General features: G+C 42.0%; 3 protein-coding genes across 3 annotated transcripts; 1 reads left to right on the top strand and 2 right to left on the bottom strand.

The window, feature by feature from the left end:
* Positions 1 to 635: 635 nt before the first annotated feature.
* On the bottom strand, positions 636 to 5,116 carry Bfra_011878 (putative dil and ankyrin domain-containing protein; the record flags this gene model as incomplete). Its single annotated transcript, XM_037342204.1, has 5 exons — positions 636 to 2,558; positions 2,612 to 2,991; positions 3,043 to 3,226; positions 3,822 to 4,756; positions 5,023 to 5,116. The coding sequence occupies 5 exons, from the start codon at positions 5,114 to 5,116 to the stop codon at positions 636 to 638; spliced, it is 3,516 nt and encodes a 1,171-aa protein (XP_037187862.1).
* Positions 5,117 to 6,215: 1,099 nt separating this feature from the next.
* Bfra_011879 (putative cytochrome b561 protein) lies at positions 6,216 to 7,102 on the top strand (the record flags this gene model as incomplete). The annotated part of the gene is made up of 3 exons (XM_037342205.1): positions 6,216 to 6,375; positions 6,441 to 6,746; positions 6,798 to 7,102. The coding sequence occupies 3 exons, from the start codon at positions 6,216 to 6,218 to the stop codon at positions 7,100 to 7,102; spliced, it is 771 nt and encodes a 256-aa protein (XP_037187863.1).
* A 2,220-nt stretch (positions 7,103 to 9,322) lies between these two features.
* On the bottom strand, positions 9,323 to 12,049 carry Bfra_011880sa (putative endothelin-converting enzyme protein; the record flags this gene model as incomplete). The annotated part of the gene is made up of 4 exons (XM_037342206.1): positions 9,323 to 10,126; positions 10,184 to 11,296; positions 11,346 to 11,617; positions 11,758 to 12,049. 4 exons carry the CDS (start codon positions 12,047 to 12,049, stop codon positions 9,323 to 9,325), a joined length of 2,481 nt encoding a protein of 826 aa, XP_037187864.1.
* Positions 12,050 to 16,241: the final 4,192 nt, after the last annotated feature.

Below are 16,241 nucleotides of genomic sequence, written 5' to 3' on the forward strand. Positions count from 1 at the left end.
TACATACATACATACATACATACATACATACATACATACTCTACCCTACCCGTCGGGCATCCATCCATCCAAGTCCCGTCCTATATCATGCCATGTCAAATAAAAATCCTCCTTCCGGTTCCGAACGTGACACATATACATATACACATACACACAAATACACAACAATTCCGCAGCCCCAGATGAGTTTTTTGTTTCTCGAGGCCAAAAATCGAATTGGAAAGAATTGATAAATTTTCTATTTCTCTCCCCTCCCCTCCTCCCCTCTCTCTTACACACAATGCAAATACAAATCTCTATTGCGTACAACACAAAAAAAGCATCCATTCATATCATACCATATAACAATATGCTATTCATTCAGTCCCACTGCATTGTATTCCCTCCCCATTCTACCTCTTCTTTGCCTCTTCTCTTCGCAAAGAAGCGCACAGAAAAACAAATTCCACCATTTGACATAAATCCATGTCAAATTATTTGACACTGTTAAGCATTGTATGCCGGCACGCACCAGCATCATCCATCATGACAAACGCCAACAAAACGCCACGCCATGCTGCCTGCCTACCAATAAATGCTATCTTTTATCTCCCAATTTCCACTTATTCTCCTCAACCCCTTATACTCATCAAAGATCAAAGCTCCTCATTCTCCCAATCTCTCTCATGATACGTTGAATGTGCTCTTCCCCCACTCAAATCCAACTTTGCCAAAAATTCCGGAGGGACAGTCGGTATGTATTTCCTTTCTCTCTCTCTATTCACCCCCCCAAATCCCGCTCCATAACTAATCAACATATCCGTACTCGAGGGTAATGAGAATGGAAGCATAAGAGCTGGATCTAAAAGTAGATTTTCAGGTGCATCGTCATCTTCCTCAAACGATTCATCATCTAGAGATTGAGGTTTTCCACCACGACCGTTCGAATCAGGGGTATCAGGTAAGGGTTTGCTACTTCCCTTTCTAGCTGGTGTGGATGGCGCACTCATGCGTAGACCTTGAGAAGTGCGTTTTTGACGCTCTTTTCTTAATCTATGCTCTTCTTGTAGATTGACTAAATAGTTCATGGCACTCTTTGGTAAACCCTTTTCTCCAACTTCGGCTCGATAATGTTTTACCGAATGTATTAGTTGTTGAGGTGTAAGTCGCGTGAGTTGTTGTAATGTTCCAACTAACGCTTCCAAATCATCTTGCCCCAAAGAGGAGAAACATTGTAACCATTGTAGTAATTGAACCAAAGGTGCGAGATGTCGCCGCGTTGCTTCAACAGTCATTTCTCCACTAGAAGTCATAGAACCATGTTCATAATGCTCAGGTTGTCGATTGTTCGTTCGCGCCCATTCTTCCAGACTAGATACATTCATGCGTATTTGCATTGCCTTGGTTCGTGCTAGGTATTTTCGATTAGACATGATACGATTGAAAAGTTCGGCTCCAAGCCAGTACAATAGTTGCGCCAATATTTGAGAAGTAATGACAGAATGTATGTCATAGAGATCCAATACAAAAAGAGTCGAGGATAATAAAGATGTGACATTGCGAGGTGACGGTTTAGCCCTTGCCTTTGGAGAAGGTGGCCGGAATCTTTTTTCAATCGGCACTTCTTTGACAGTCGCTTTTCTCTTGAAGAGCTTCCATTCATTCTGAAATGTGACGTCTTCGAATCCTGGAATGGTTTCATGTTCTAACATGGCAGAATCAAGGACTTTATCCATTCTCCTTTCAGCATCTCGAATAATCAAGATAAATATCTCATTGATCAATTCCGCAAGCTGAAGTTGAAATTCGGATGTTGACTCGGATAACCCAGCATCTTTCTTCAGATAATGTAATAACAATGTAGCATTCGAAATCCAGAAAGCCAATATCGTCATGTCCCATTGATGTGTTTCAACCACATCATTGATCTTATCCATTGCGCTAATGAGGAGTTTGGCCAGAAGATCATGACTTGCATGATAATGAGCATACCTGGCGCTGAGGAAAATCATGTTGGCCGGCACAGGTTTTTGAGACGGTGATCGTTGAGGAGACATGTTGGTGATGATAATATCCAAGATTCGACCAAGTTCACTTTCTTGGAACACGAACATTTGATCATGTAAACATCGACTCCAATCGAAATCTTGCCCTTCTTCTTCTAACTCCTCTGGTGACTCAGGTTGATCATCAATACCCATATTACCCAAGTCAACCTCTAAATCTCTAGCACTCTCCATCATCATTCGCCGCCTCATCTCATTCTCCGCCATTTCCTCCTCGAATCGATCTTGGGAGAATCCAGGATTGTAAAAGTCGTCCGTTACTCCAGCATTGCCAATATGATAACCGCCATCTTGTAGGTAATCGGCAATTTCACTATCTGGAGCGATAAAGTCGAATGCTGTTCTACCCGTCGATGATTTGACATCCCTAGATGCGCCACTATCTAGAAGTGCTTTCGCTATACCCTTATGCCGATTTGTCATTGCCCACATCAAAGCACTCCATTGATTTCGATCTTGTTTGTCGACATCGGCGCCAGCATCTAACAGTGCTGTTACAACGGCTTCATGACCCTGCGCATTCGTTAGTTGCTTTAAGAAATACGGCAAACGTGGCCAGAACTTACAAAACAACTTGCGTATATTAATGGCGCTGTACCTTCTTCATCCGGCGCATCCAAATCAACAAGGTCTTTTGCTTTACCTTGAAGAATCCTCTCTATGCGATCAACATCTCCATTACTAGCTGCCATATTCAAAGCCTTTTGTAATATATCCTTCTTCTCTTCGAGTGAAAGCTTCTCATCGGTAGCGACAGCATCTTCATCCTCACTAGCTGAGCCATCCCGATGTGCTGCTTGAGCGGCCAACATTTCCATGAGTCTGTTGTCACTCTCCCCTATCTTTTGTTTTGTAATATCATCTTCGAATTCGTCAGTTCCAAGTGAGAGATTCTTGAACTCAAGTGGTTTAGCAAGAACAGGATTTGTTAAGAATTGCGATTGTCCTAAAGATGTTAGCTGGTTGATTTTGTCCCTCCTACATTGAATTGTCATACCTTGCCATGCATCATACATCTCGGTCTCAGGTGCATACTCTGCCGATACATTTTTTCGATCATCAAGTGACTTGGGCAAATCATCAGGCAGTGGTCTTGGTTTTGCCCTCTCCTCCCCAAATCCACCTATATCACCATTATGGTCCTCGATGTCCATCACAACAGCAGAAAGACTGCATGCAACCTGTACACATCTGTTGTAACCTTATGAGAATTGAATTTGTTTCCTGCAGATCTGATCATTCAAGGAGGTGTAACAGATTTTGGAACTGTTGTTGGTTCCACAGGGAAGCTGCTGTGGTAAGTTGTAACTTGGACTTTCTTGCATTTATTATGATGTCGGAGCCGGGGCATGTTTGATTGAAGGGTCGCATAATAGAAGTCATCTTGGAAGTTGGTCCAAGCGTTTACAAGGTTTCACCATGAAGGATGCAGGCTGGCTCGGCTGGGCAGCATTCAGCCTTATTTTGTTTTCTGCCAAAGTGATATGTAATTCAATGTTTACATGTAGAATCTTTCTATGACTTCCAATATATGTAAGGCAGGTGATTGCAAACTGTCAGTTGCTTATCATCATGTCAGAGAGAAGAAGATATCATGTTCAAAGTTTACAAACTACCTAGTACTGCTTTGCGACAAAGTTTCCGTCCTATTGAAGAGATGAAAGTCATCGAAGCGAGTAAAACTTTGTGTGACAGCATAGGACTTCGAATATTTCTATTATGCCTCTACTCATTCACTTAAACACTTCTCTTTCCTAGAACCCTAATTCTCTTCACTCCTCCATCAGGAATCATGACTAGCTTGACATGTGTAAAGGTTTTATCCTTCACCAAGGATTCAAATTCATGCTCCTTATCAGCACTGGTCTTACTGGGCTCAACAACTGCAGTCCATCCTTCAGCTGAACAATCTGGCTCTCCTTCGCCATTCCAGTTTACAGCCTCAACCTTTACTTTTTGAGGAAAGTTGCCCCTGAAGAATGCTGTATCAACAATCAAGTTCTCGATGGATCCTGGTGCTCCTAATCGGATGATAGCCCAATCCACATGATCTTTTCCTCTGGATCTCTTGGTTTCCCAACCATCTCCCATATCCTTTCCACGTCCGGGTAATATAAGGTTGGCGATAACTCCAAAGTGCTGATCGCTACAAGAAACAGCAACTCCTCCATTTTGAGCGGCAGCCAAATCAAAGATGGCATTCTTATCTTCTGGGAAAACAGGTATGGCATGACCAAAGAGTCTAAATCGAGCAATTCCACCATCTGGGTACATGTTGAGCCTCACGTGCGTGTACGCTTTTGTGGTTGGAACGGCAAGTTTCCATCCGAATCTTTGAGAAGGACCACACTCTTGCAGACCAAGAATTGTTTCCCATTTTCCTCGACCGCCTTTCCATCCAATGACTTCTTCGTCATTGTCACTAAACACACCCTCGACGGAAATAGCAGGTGCATTATTTCCAGAGAAGAAAGCTGTGTCAACTTCAATTCCCTCAACTGTTCCGGAAGCAACCCCGAGACGAATTACAACATAATCAAAGGGTTCAGTGTTATGTCGACGTGTTTCCCATCCATCATACCAGGCACCAGTATATACCATCTTTCCTGGTTGTCTGATGGGCGGGGTAGGAGTGAGAAGATTATTTGCTTCCGCAAACCATTCATCTGAGAATGAAAGTACTTTTCCACCAAGACTTCCAGATATCAGATCTAGAATGAATGGTTAGTCAAATGTTTGATATGGATGTGTTGGATGACTTTGAGAAAACTTTGAGCACATGGTGAGGGCATTTTCTGACAGCAGAAGTTGACTCTCACTTGAGATGTTCGTTATAGAGTTGTAGATGTCGTCCACTGAAAGAATCAAGAGTTTCCTCTCATGCTCTTATGCTTCTATCGTTGAGTGATCTATGGCTTGTGAAACTCCAAACCGTTCATGTCTCAAGCCACGCAACACACGATAAAGTATCACTTACCAATACATGAGGAACGGAAAGTAGTATCGATCTCATCCGATGGCACCAAAGTTGCAGCAACATCTTCCGTCTTGTATTCGGTTTCGAAAGTCATATTGAATTGGGTATTGAAGAAGAGATTTCACGACGAAGGATGTCAGAAAAGTAATTTGAGGAAGAGAGCAGAGAAGAAGAAAAGGAACAACAAGAAGAAAAACTAAATAAAAGAGAGTTTTGAATGATATTGGAAATTTACAATTTCCATCGAGTAATAATACTATTTTCCTATATCGGTGTCCTCCGATAAGTCCTCCGATAAGCCCCGCTATCAAGCAAGAACATTTATCCATCTTTAATCTTGTTGCTCTTTAATCTGAATGGAATCCGATAAAATGTTGGAATGTGAATATCGTATCGACAGTGTTGTACTTTTCCAAATATCTTTGAGAATCATGTGATGATATTCATCATATATATGGACCACAGTACTTTTCTGTTTGAGCGACAGCTTGGAAACTTTGAACGATGAGAGTAAAGATGCTTCATTCTAGATTGACATCTTCACCTCCAGAATTACTACCTGCTAGTTTATTATATATCATTGTGTCCTTCTTCAGCTCATCTCATCTCATCTCATCTCATCTCATTTCACTTCTCTTTACTTCTCTTCTTTTCTCTCCTCTCCTCTCCTCTCCTCTTCTCTTCTCTTCATACCTACTAGGTAGATTGATATAATGAAGATATACTACATGTATAACATTTCCCATGCTTCCCCTTATCTACTTTTACTCCATCCTCGTATTTCAATGACAACTAGACACCTGACTGAGCAATCATCATTGCGCAATATGCGACCGGACTCCGTGATGTACGGATGGAAATGTCTCAATGTCTCAACATAGAAAGTGCTTACAGAAGCAAGCTCAATGATTGGTTCACCCTCTCCGCAATTCAAATTCATTGACGCCATTATACTACTTTTAATCGTACTACACACAAGTTGACGATCTAAATCCATGTAATGTATATTATTTGATGCTGCCTTGGATCTGATAAGTACCAGGTATTCATATAGGTAGGACGAATATCGTACAAGATTATCTTTCATCTTTCATCTATTTTCATTTTCGTTTTCGTTTTCCATCTCAATCTCAGTCTGAAATCCACACATCAAGCATTTGAGAAGGTCCATTCTACTTCAGAATATCAATAATATGGCGTCCGCAACAGGAATACCACAAAATCCTCGAGTAACTTCAGGAGAACTTCCAGATCCTTATGAAGCTGGTTATGGGGAAGATGAGCCTTTAATCGGAAGAGCCGGCGATGCATCACAACAAGAAGGTCGTCCACTCTATTGGAATCTTGCTCTTGGTAATTCAACCTCTCACAACGCTCAATTCAAAACATAACGATAATTAACACCATTTCTCAAATAGGTACAGCAATCATAACTCAAGTCGGACTTCTCCTCCTCGTAGCTCACATCTGGGCTAGCATATTTCTCTACCCATTAATGCTCTTCTCAGCACACCCTCTACTCAATTCTGCCGCCCTCTTGGTTCTTACCCAAGGAATTCTCATTCTCCAACCCACACATACCGCTACACAGAAACGTCAGGGTACAATTGCACACGCGGGAATAAATGCATTAGCTAGTAGTCTCCTAATCGCTGGTCTCGTCGTTATCGAAGTCAATAAATTCGCACACAATGGAACACATTTTGAATCAGCTCATGCTATTCGTATGTATTTTTAATCAGATCTTGGAGCTGAAAATATACTAATGATTTTAGTGGGTTTGATAACTTATATACTCCTCTTAATTCAATCTCTAGTCGGCTTCACACAATACTTTACTCCCTCTTTATACGGTGATATCTCAACCGCAAAGTCCATCTATAAATATCATCGATTGAGTGGATACCTCGTTCTTCTCCTAATGCTTGCTACAATTGCTGCGGCGACATGGACACCTTTCAATGTTAACGCATTGCATATTAAGAGCTGGGCAGTTATTGTTTGTGCGGTATTGGTATTGATTGGAATCATTCCACGAATTAAGAAACAGAAGTTAGGCTTGGGATCTTCTAGATATTGAAATGCTTTGACAGAGGAATATCTCTTGTTTTAGCAAGGAGATGGATATGGTATTCTCGATTATTCGGGAATTTCAGGTGAGGACAGGGACAGGAGAAGGTGTGTAATGATTTGCGTGTCATGGTATATATGCACGAGTACACGACGATGATGATTTTGGGGATATCGGCTTTTGGTGGCGTTTGGATGGCGAATGGATGGCGAATGGATTATAATTTGTGTTTGAAAGCAGATGTGTTTAAAATGAATCCAAATCTCGGATTAGGAACTTGATAACTCGATTCATTCTCAACTCATTTATTTAAAGCAATATGATTTCTCACAATCACGTATTCGATCAATGCACTAGCCTCGAGGATACTGTACTGGACTTTAGCAAGTTGCTGGATACTTTTCATTATTTAGGTTTAGGCGTCAAAATAGCTCTCTCGTCTCTTCTTTTGTTTATTTTGTTTCATTTCATTTCTCTTTCTCTATTCTCCAGTGTCCCTTTCTACTTTCCACTTTTCCCTCTCATTCTAACCCTTCTCTCCCCCATCTCCTTCACCTTCTTCCTCTTTCCCCCCCTCCACTTTCTCATCCTTTCTCTTTTCCATTCCTCTTCCTCTCGCTTCTCCATCTCACTTCCCCTTTCCCACTCCTCCCATTCCATCCTATTCATCCTCATCCCTCCCCTATCTCACTTCCCCGTCATCTCGCTTCTCCTACTCGTACATATATACATACATACATCTTAATTCCCCTCCCTTTTCTCTCCCCGTCCCCTTTTTTCCCTCTCCCAAAGATAAGTATAATACTATTAGAGTATTAGGAATGGAAGGATTAAGAGATAAATGTAGATATATGTATAAATAATTGCAATTAGCAATTTAATTTCGAAAGATGAGGGAAGACGAGGGAAGAGGGGGGAAGTGTATGTATGTATGTATGTATGTATGTATGTATGTATGTATGTATGTATGTATGTATGTATGTATGTATGTATGTATGTATGTATGTATATATATATACGTTAATCAATAAAACCTGGCATTTCGAAAAATAAAAGAGAAGGAGATGACATGATGCATACATTCCTATCACCATCACCATCACCATCACCATCACATTCCCAACTCCCAATTCCCACCAAATCTCACAACACCGCTCCGCAGAACCAAGGCCGATCGATGCGAAGTCCTCACTACCGGTAGCTTGCATACAAATCCCCGACCCCCGATCCCCGATCTCCTATCCCGTAAGACCCCAAAACCCCCCACCAATAACACTCCATACTCCAGATCGTAAATAGAACGGTGTGAAGTCGTATCCTCAAACAAGTCGTATCCCCGAAAAGAAAGAAAAGAAAAGAAAGAAAAGAAAAGAAATTACATATGTTCTTTCTTTATTGATACTCTATACTCTATACTACATACTACGTACTATCCAATCCAATCCAATCCAATCCAATCCAATCCAATCCAATCCAATCCAATCCAATCCAATCCAATCCAATCCAATCCAAAGCCCTTCAAAATTCAAAATTCAAAATTGAAAATTGAAAATTCAAAATTCAAAATTCAAAATTCACAATTCCTCTTCTCAAATTAGTTGTGCTGGTGCTGCGAGAGACCCCCTCCCTACCACCTACCTGCGTGGGAACCCTCCGCGTCTATCCGCCAAGGAGTAGAGACTATGTCTAGAGATTACAGATCCCAACTATGAGCGATACATCTCTACACTGGATAAATAACTCTAACGTCAACGTGAATGATCCTTCCGATACGTACCATCACACTACAATCCAACACTGACAACCCGCTCACTCAGACAAAAACAAGAAAAAAAACAATAAACTCATTTTCTACCTCAGAATTCTCCAATAGTGACACCCTCTATCTATCTGACATCTACCTGCTACTATCAATACAACAAACACAAATCCCTACCAACACATTCACATTCACAAATACAAATATCGCAGTAATAAACAATAATACCTCAATTCCTGTGCATATAATATATTCATACATGTGCAATCCTCATCCAATGACCCTACCCCTCTTTGTTACCTATCCCAATCCTAATTCCATTCCAATCAAATCACATTCCCCCAATATCCATATCATAAGCATACACATGTACCAATACACAATCTGTCCATCCGATTCCATAATACAACTCCTACAATCCAACACCCATTTCAATCATCCCATCAAAAAATCAATGTTCCCAAATTCGCCTACCACAACTCACAAACTGGTTCCTTCTCCTTACAACTAAAAGCCTCCTTGAATTCTCGACTATTAGCCATGGTACCCAATACCCTTGCCCACTTTGGTGCATGCGGATCGGTATAGAGTCTATTAATTGCCGTTTCCTTCGTCGTCTTTCCACACCACCAGTTAGCATAACTAACAAAGAACAATTGATCTTGTGAGAAATGTTCTGATAATCCTGGAAGATTTTGATTCTTCTCATTACTCTCCCCTTGACGTTTCTTCCATGCAGCGAAAGAAGCAGAAAGTCCTCCAGCATCTGCGATATTCTCTCCCAAGGTGAGCTTGCCATTGACGTAAAGAGGTTTGTCGTCTGGGCCGGGAATACTGTAGTTGCCATATTGATCAATGAAACATTGAGCACGCTCTTTGAATGCAGCTACAGTAGATGGTGTCCACCAATCCGTGTAGTTGCCATTTTGATCATAATGACGACCTGTAGAATCAAATGCATGAGATAATTCGTGTCCAGAAACAGCTCCGAAAGCACCGTAACTAAGATACTGAGGAACGGCTACGTCGAAAACTGGAAATTGCATGATACCGGCTGGGAAAACAATTTCGTTTCCAGGCGGGTTATAATAAGCATTCACTGTTGGTACCGTCATACCCCATTCATTTCTATCGACTGGCTTTCCCAGACTTGACCATTCACGAGCAATATCAAATCGTCTCATATTCAAGGAGTTCTTGAAATAAGCCGAATCCGATACTTGAACAGATTGGTAGTAACTGTGAAGGTTCTCGGGATCCATGATATCTGGGCTCTGTTCCATTCATCAGTATATAAATTCTTTCATCCTCATTTTAGACATTAAGCATACCTGTGTAGGATATCCGATCTTCTGAACGATTTTGTGTACTTTCTCAATGCCCAAGTCAATGACACTAGCATCCATCCATGTAGTTGCCTTGAGTTTTTCAATGAACATCTCTTTGATATCAGAGACAATTTGATCCCCAAAGTCCTTGGCATCAGCCGAAAAGGCCTTCTCTACGAAGAATCGACTCAAAATCCAGCCGAGTCCATCATCAACATGCGATACACAAGTTCTCCATCGTTCCGGTTGAGAATCCGCATCCTTTCCTTGAAGCTCATTGATGAATTTTCGATATGGCTTTAATTCATCTGCTTCAATCTCTGTATAGAATGTCTGAATAAGCTTCCATACGAAGTATGTTTGTAACGTTTCCTTTGGGGTAGTTTTTAGCACTTCTGATAATGCTTGCATGTAACTTGGCGATGCAATGATCAATCGATCGAGTTGAACATCCGCAGGAATTAGACTGTGAATTATTTTGGATAGATGAATTTGAGGAGTCAGTTTGTCAGCCTCTTGGAGGGACATTGGGTTGTAGGTTTTTGTGACATCGTCTCTATCTTCATTGTTTGGAGAAGCAGCAGCTAGTTTCTTCTCGAGAGCAACTACATCACGGGCAAGGTCTGTTGCTTTGTCTTGTGCAGCAATGTTGTTACGATCAAGCCCCTTACTGTTTTGATGCTCTGGTAGAAACTTGGGGATGACTTGCGCAATAGTCTGAGTATAGTCGTTTACTACCTTTTCATTGTCGTAATACTCCTTCGATGGGAGGCCGATTCTGTAAGGCGGTGCTACCTGAACGATGACGGTGTCGGGGTCTTTGTCGTCAGGTCCGGTACCAGATGATATAAGCGCCGAAGATCCCAATTTAGCCATGTATTCAATAGTTTCTGTAAGACTGCTATAGTCCTCTGACTTCATGAGCAAGTGCTTATAGTCTCTAACCGAAAACATATCTGTTACTTGCTGCGTAATTTCTTGTAAAGGAGCGATGCCGACAGTCTTAATCTTGGTTTCATTCATGCATGCATTATAGCCTGCCTTGAGCTTATCAAAATTCTCTTCGTCCAGGGAAGCGGGAGATGATGATAACATGGCGGGAGAGAAGCTCGAGTGCTATCATACAATTAGTTACGTTACATGGCTAGTGTCGGAGCATGCTCACTTTAGATTCTTTGGGATAATCTCCTTCAAGTATGTGCCTCAACAAAGTTTGTGAATTCTCGCTCATGATTGTTCCTGTAAAGGCATCACCTTGGTCAGGTCTCAAATCATGATGATCTCTCCACCCACCACAGACCAGTTCTTCGAAATTCGAACACGCATCAAGCTCTGTATATCTGGGAGAAAGGTTGTTTAGAATTTCGGAAGCGGCATGAACGCATGCTGCGGAGTCGCATGTGCTTTGCTGAAGGATTTGCTTTGAAGGCGAACGAACTAGGCGTAGATATCAATGTTAGTGATCGCGTCTCCTCAAAGAATAGTTCCACAAGAAGGTAGAATTGGGGGCATTCATGTATTATAGGGTTGGACGAGAGCAAGGCAATGGTGCTTGAGGGGGATGAAAACATTCATACCGGTGAAGAAGAGGGAAGCGGTAACAATTATAATCGTTACCAATAAAACACCCACAACCCCCATAGTACTTTGAACGAACCATCTCAATTTTGCTTTCTGACTTTTGGCTTTCCATGAGTCAGAAGTCGAATAAGATGAGTGCTCGGAACTACTGGCCTCCTTTCGAAGGAGTGGCGCCTCTTCTGAATCCTCATCGTTTGCTTGTCTCGGCGAAGGAGAGCACATATTTAATACTCGTTCTGCTACGCCAACATGTCCTTGTGCATGCGGCTTCTTGGTAGAGGCACCCATATCGTATAGACGCGTCGATACCGCGGTTAAAAGCCCAGCCAGGGGAATCACAAAATTTGCGAATGTATTCTTGGCTTTAGTTTTTGCTCGTATTCTTGGGATTAGAATTGATGAAGGTGGAAGAGTCGAATGAAGAGGAAGACGTTGCGGATAAGATCTTGGTCTTGCAGCAGTCTTCTTTTGCCTGCGTGCCAGATCGTCGGAGATTGTTACGATGGATAACAAACCCTCCAGAAGGATTCAAATTGTCCAAAAGAGAAGAAGTAAGGTCGAACAAAAGGGTGAATGCTCGATGCTGATTGTTATAGAGAGTGTTTACGATATGGAATGGCTGGGGAAGGGGAAGGGGAAGGGAAGGGGAATCAATGCAGAACACAAGAAAGCGGGGAGAGCTTCTTTCCTTATCGGGACCTTGAAACAGCTCAATGAGGAAAGGAAGAGCCGGGGGATAGATCCGAGCAAAGCCTTGGCAAGACATGTCGTCCAATGCTTGATTTGTATGGAATCAAATCTCATCCATGGTTCACCGGTGATTGGAGAACTTGAGAAACCTTTTCATCAACACCGACAAACTCCTATCAAGTTCATCCTTAGCCCTTTCTTTGTGAATCATGACCGGCGATTCGTAAAGCCGACTAATCCCGAAAATAAGTAAGATATCATAAGGCTTCCGACGTTGTAATAATTACTGGCGTCGGTGGACGGAAGATGCAGGAAATGAAGTTGGACTTGATCTTGACTCCAATCTTATGTAGATAGCTACCTAGCGGGTAGGTACAGTGTAAGTATGTTATTATTACCTACCCATTGTCCTTTGAGCAATCTCGTGATACAAACCGAGTCATCTTCATCGCCAGCCTTAACAATCTTGACATACAAGGAAGGAGTCCTGTGCTTTTCCCTCATCGCAATCTTCGAATCCCGGGAAATCATGTGTTTACTTTTGTGGTGAGACAGACACCAACCACTTTATATATCAACATCTAAATATATACATAAATATACATAATATACATCACATACATACACCGTGTCTTGTTCCCTGCGGCTAAAGCGTTCTTAAAGACAATTACCTCCCTATCAAATTAATGACACGGCATTCATTCGGGATTGATTGTCTTCATATACTAGGCACTTGGCGCGTGGTGTGTACACGATCGTACGAGTATTCGCAGGCAGGTTCCCAAGGTAGACCTTGATATAATAGAATTGACGACAGCCTCGTTATTGTGTTTTCTTCCTCTGCATACCGTGCGTGCGTGCGTGCTTCTCCATTTCATTTCATCGAATGTGAATCATCCATCCATCCATCCATCACTCAATCAATTGACTTGCTTTGTAGATTGTTGAATCGATCGATCGGATTTGATTTGACTTTTTGGAAATTTGAACGTTCATCGAAAGCCCCTGAGTAATCTGGAAGCGGAAAAAGATCTGAAAATTCCTTCCCTTTACAGAGGATTGACAATGGGAACGCTTGGAAATGGCTTGACTCTTCCTTTCCGGTCGGCAGGTGGAGGCTTATCTTCCTGCTTTCATGATAATTTAACACCATGTACTAGTGATTGTGTGTAAGGAATCCCCACTCACGCGCAATAATACACCTGAATACCGGGCATTGACGCATGAGCAGGCAGAGAAGGTGGAAAGCTTCTATCGTCGGTAGGGTACGGAGCAGATAGATACGGAGGATCCTTATGGATGGATGTATATGTGTAACACTAGAGACTAGAGACTAGAGACTAGATACTACGATGTAGATACCAGGTATCGTATCAGACCAATTCCTAAGGGAAAATGAAAATTTATATTAAATTCGCCTTTATCCGTTCATCTATTCATTACTACCTAGCAAGCGAAGCACAATTGCATAACCACCCAATCCAACCTTGCCATGCCTTACCTCACCACCTCAGGTCTTTTTGGCTTCCTGTGCAATACCTTCGACTCCACCCATTTCCAGGGGAGTGCGCGCGGGAATCGCTTTCATTGGTTCATGTGCAGACTAAGGTAAGACATGTGAAGTCATCGTGCAGCTCCTTTCGTCAGAGTTCCTTTTTCAGGGTCCTTTTTGGGATTTTGATGTATTATTGGCGTGAACGGGAGAGAACCCTTCCGCGCATTTTTTCCCCCTTCTTCATTTGTGATTTTTTTCTTCTCTGTATGTGTGTGTGTGTGTGTATTGATCGCAATGCATTGCATGGATCGCATTATAACATTTGTCCTGCGAAGACGATAGATATACATGTCTATGCGCTGCCCCTACGATAAACCGGTGTGGCAGAAGAGAAACGTCCAGGTATCGTGTAAAGAACACATAATACTAATAGGTGGGTAGGCTTCACGATGACTAATGCCAAAAGCAATATTTTCTTGGTTCGACAGGCGATGCCCTTCCCCAAAGAGTGATCATAACACAAGAAAGGAATCTTCAACAGATCACCGAAATGTTATACACATACCATACAGTGGTATACCATACATTACACAACACTGACCCGGCGACAATCACAATACTTGCCGGTACCATACCAGCAGGTAACTAGTGGTAGGCTAGCACATAACTCCGTATTCGTCCCACCGCCCTATGAGGCTCTTTCAAGGGATATCTCTGTAGAAATGCGAAGCGTGTGATGGAAAAACATGCCATGTGGAAATTTACGATCCACAAAACTTCTCTATCCGCGCTCGTTATCACCGAATGTGGAATTGAATTTTCGATTCATTTTTCCATCCATCCATCCATCCGTCGTCAGTCAATGAGAACTCTGACAGATTCTTTCTTGGTGTGCCGCATTTCCCCCTTTGGTCATATTCAAGTGCGAAGTGGTCATTGACACGCCATTATTTATTAGGGTGTGTGTGTGATATACCTGGTCCGGAGAAGGAAAGCATTTATGTTGCCATCACTACGCATGCTTGGCACATGTATGCTGTTCTTTCGATAAACCCTATGTGCTTGCTTACGACTGAGATGTGAAGACTTGAAACACAGGGGGATTGATGAAGTATGAGTGCGTTGGTGTTCAGTACTTATGGAGTAGTCGAGTAGTAGAGTAGTAGAGTAGTAGCGTAGTAGAGTAGTAGAGTAGTAGCAAAGTAGGTAGGTAGCAGATAACTGAGCAAATTGAGCTATCGAATTACTTCCCTGGGAGAATTCAAAGCATTCAGAGGAACAATGGGAAAATCGATGAAACTGCGAGGTACCGGTATTCAATGGTATTCGATGCTATTCAATGGTATTCGATGCTATCCAATGCTATCCAATGCTATCCAATGCTATTCAACGCTATTCAACGCTATCCAACGCTATTCAACACTCGATAGCCGGCATTCTTCATTCTTCATTCTTCATTCTTCATTCTTCACATATATACTTCTAGGTATCCGAATCAATAATCCAAAGATTCAAGCACGAGATTGGTCCAGATGGATGTTTGTTGTTTGTTCAACAAGTCCTTTTTCAACATCCAGTCTCGATTCACACATAATGTGAAACAGAACTCCCAGGAACTTTCCATTGCATTTATCCCGAACTCCGTATACAGACCATTCCTCAGATCCGAATACGTCGACTCCAATCATGAACCATCTCTCCAAAGCCTGAGAGCCTAAAATTCCGGAAATCTGAAATTCTGAATCATTCTTCAAACTCTCAAAGGCTAGCAAAAAGCTTCAAAACATCTAGAAGCAATACCCTACATACAAGGTCCCCACTGTTCCCGTCTTATGTTTCCATTTTCCAACGGTCTCGTGTACAAGGGATTTTGTGGGTTTTCCTGCACCACTCTGCACCAGCTGTAAGAAAAAAAAAAGGAAGACATGTAACACAAAGTAATCTTGACACTTCATTCATGTATGATGGATGACCTGCACGGAAAATCGAACCTTCTTTAGTTCATCTCCCACATATATGTACTTGCCAGCTTTCTCATCAAATTGCTAGCGACAGACCAGCTTCTTCCTTACCTCGAAGCTTGATAGTAAAGGCTCAATCTATGGTATACGGAGTGCAGAGTGTAGAAATCAAGTGGGATGCCATTACTAGGGATTTGGGAAAGAGCGATATGTTAGGTTAGTCCATGGACTAATAATTACCTACTGCGTGTGTTATATACTACACCCATGATCCATTCACCCAACCTTGTTTACATACAACTTGTTAAAAAACGAGTTTGACCCAATAGAATCA

Source organism: Botrytis fragariae (genome assembly GCF_013461495.1).
Source record: "Botrytis fragariae strain BVB16 chromosome Unknown tig00000255, whole genome shotgun sequence".
NCBI classification, from domain to species: Eukaryota; Fungi; Ascomycota; class Leotiomycetes; order Helotiales; family Sclerotiniaceae; genus Botrytis; species Botrytis fragariae.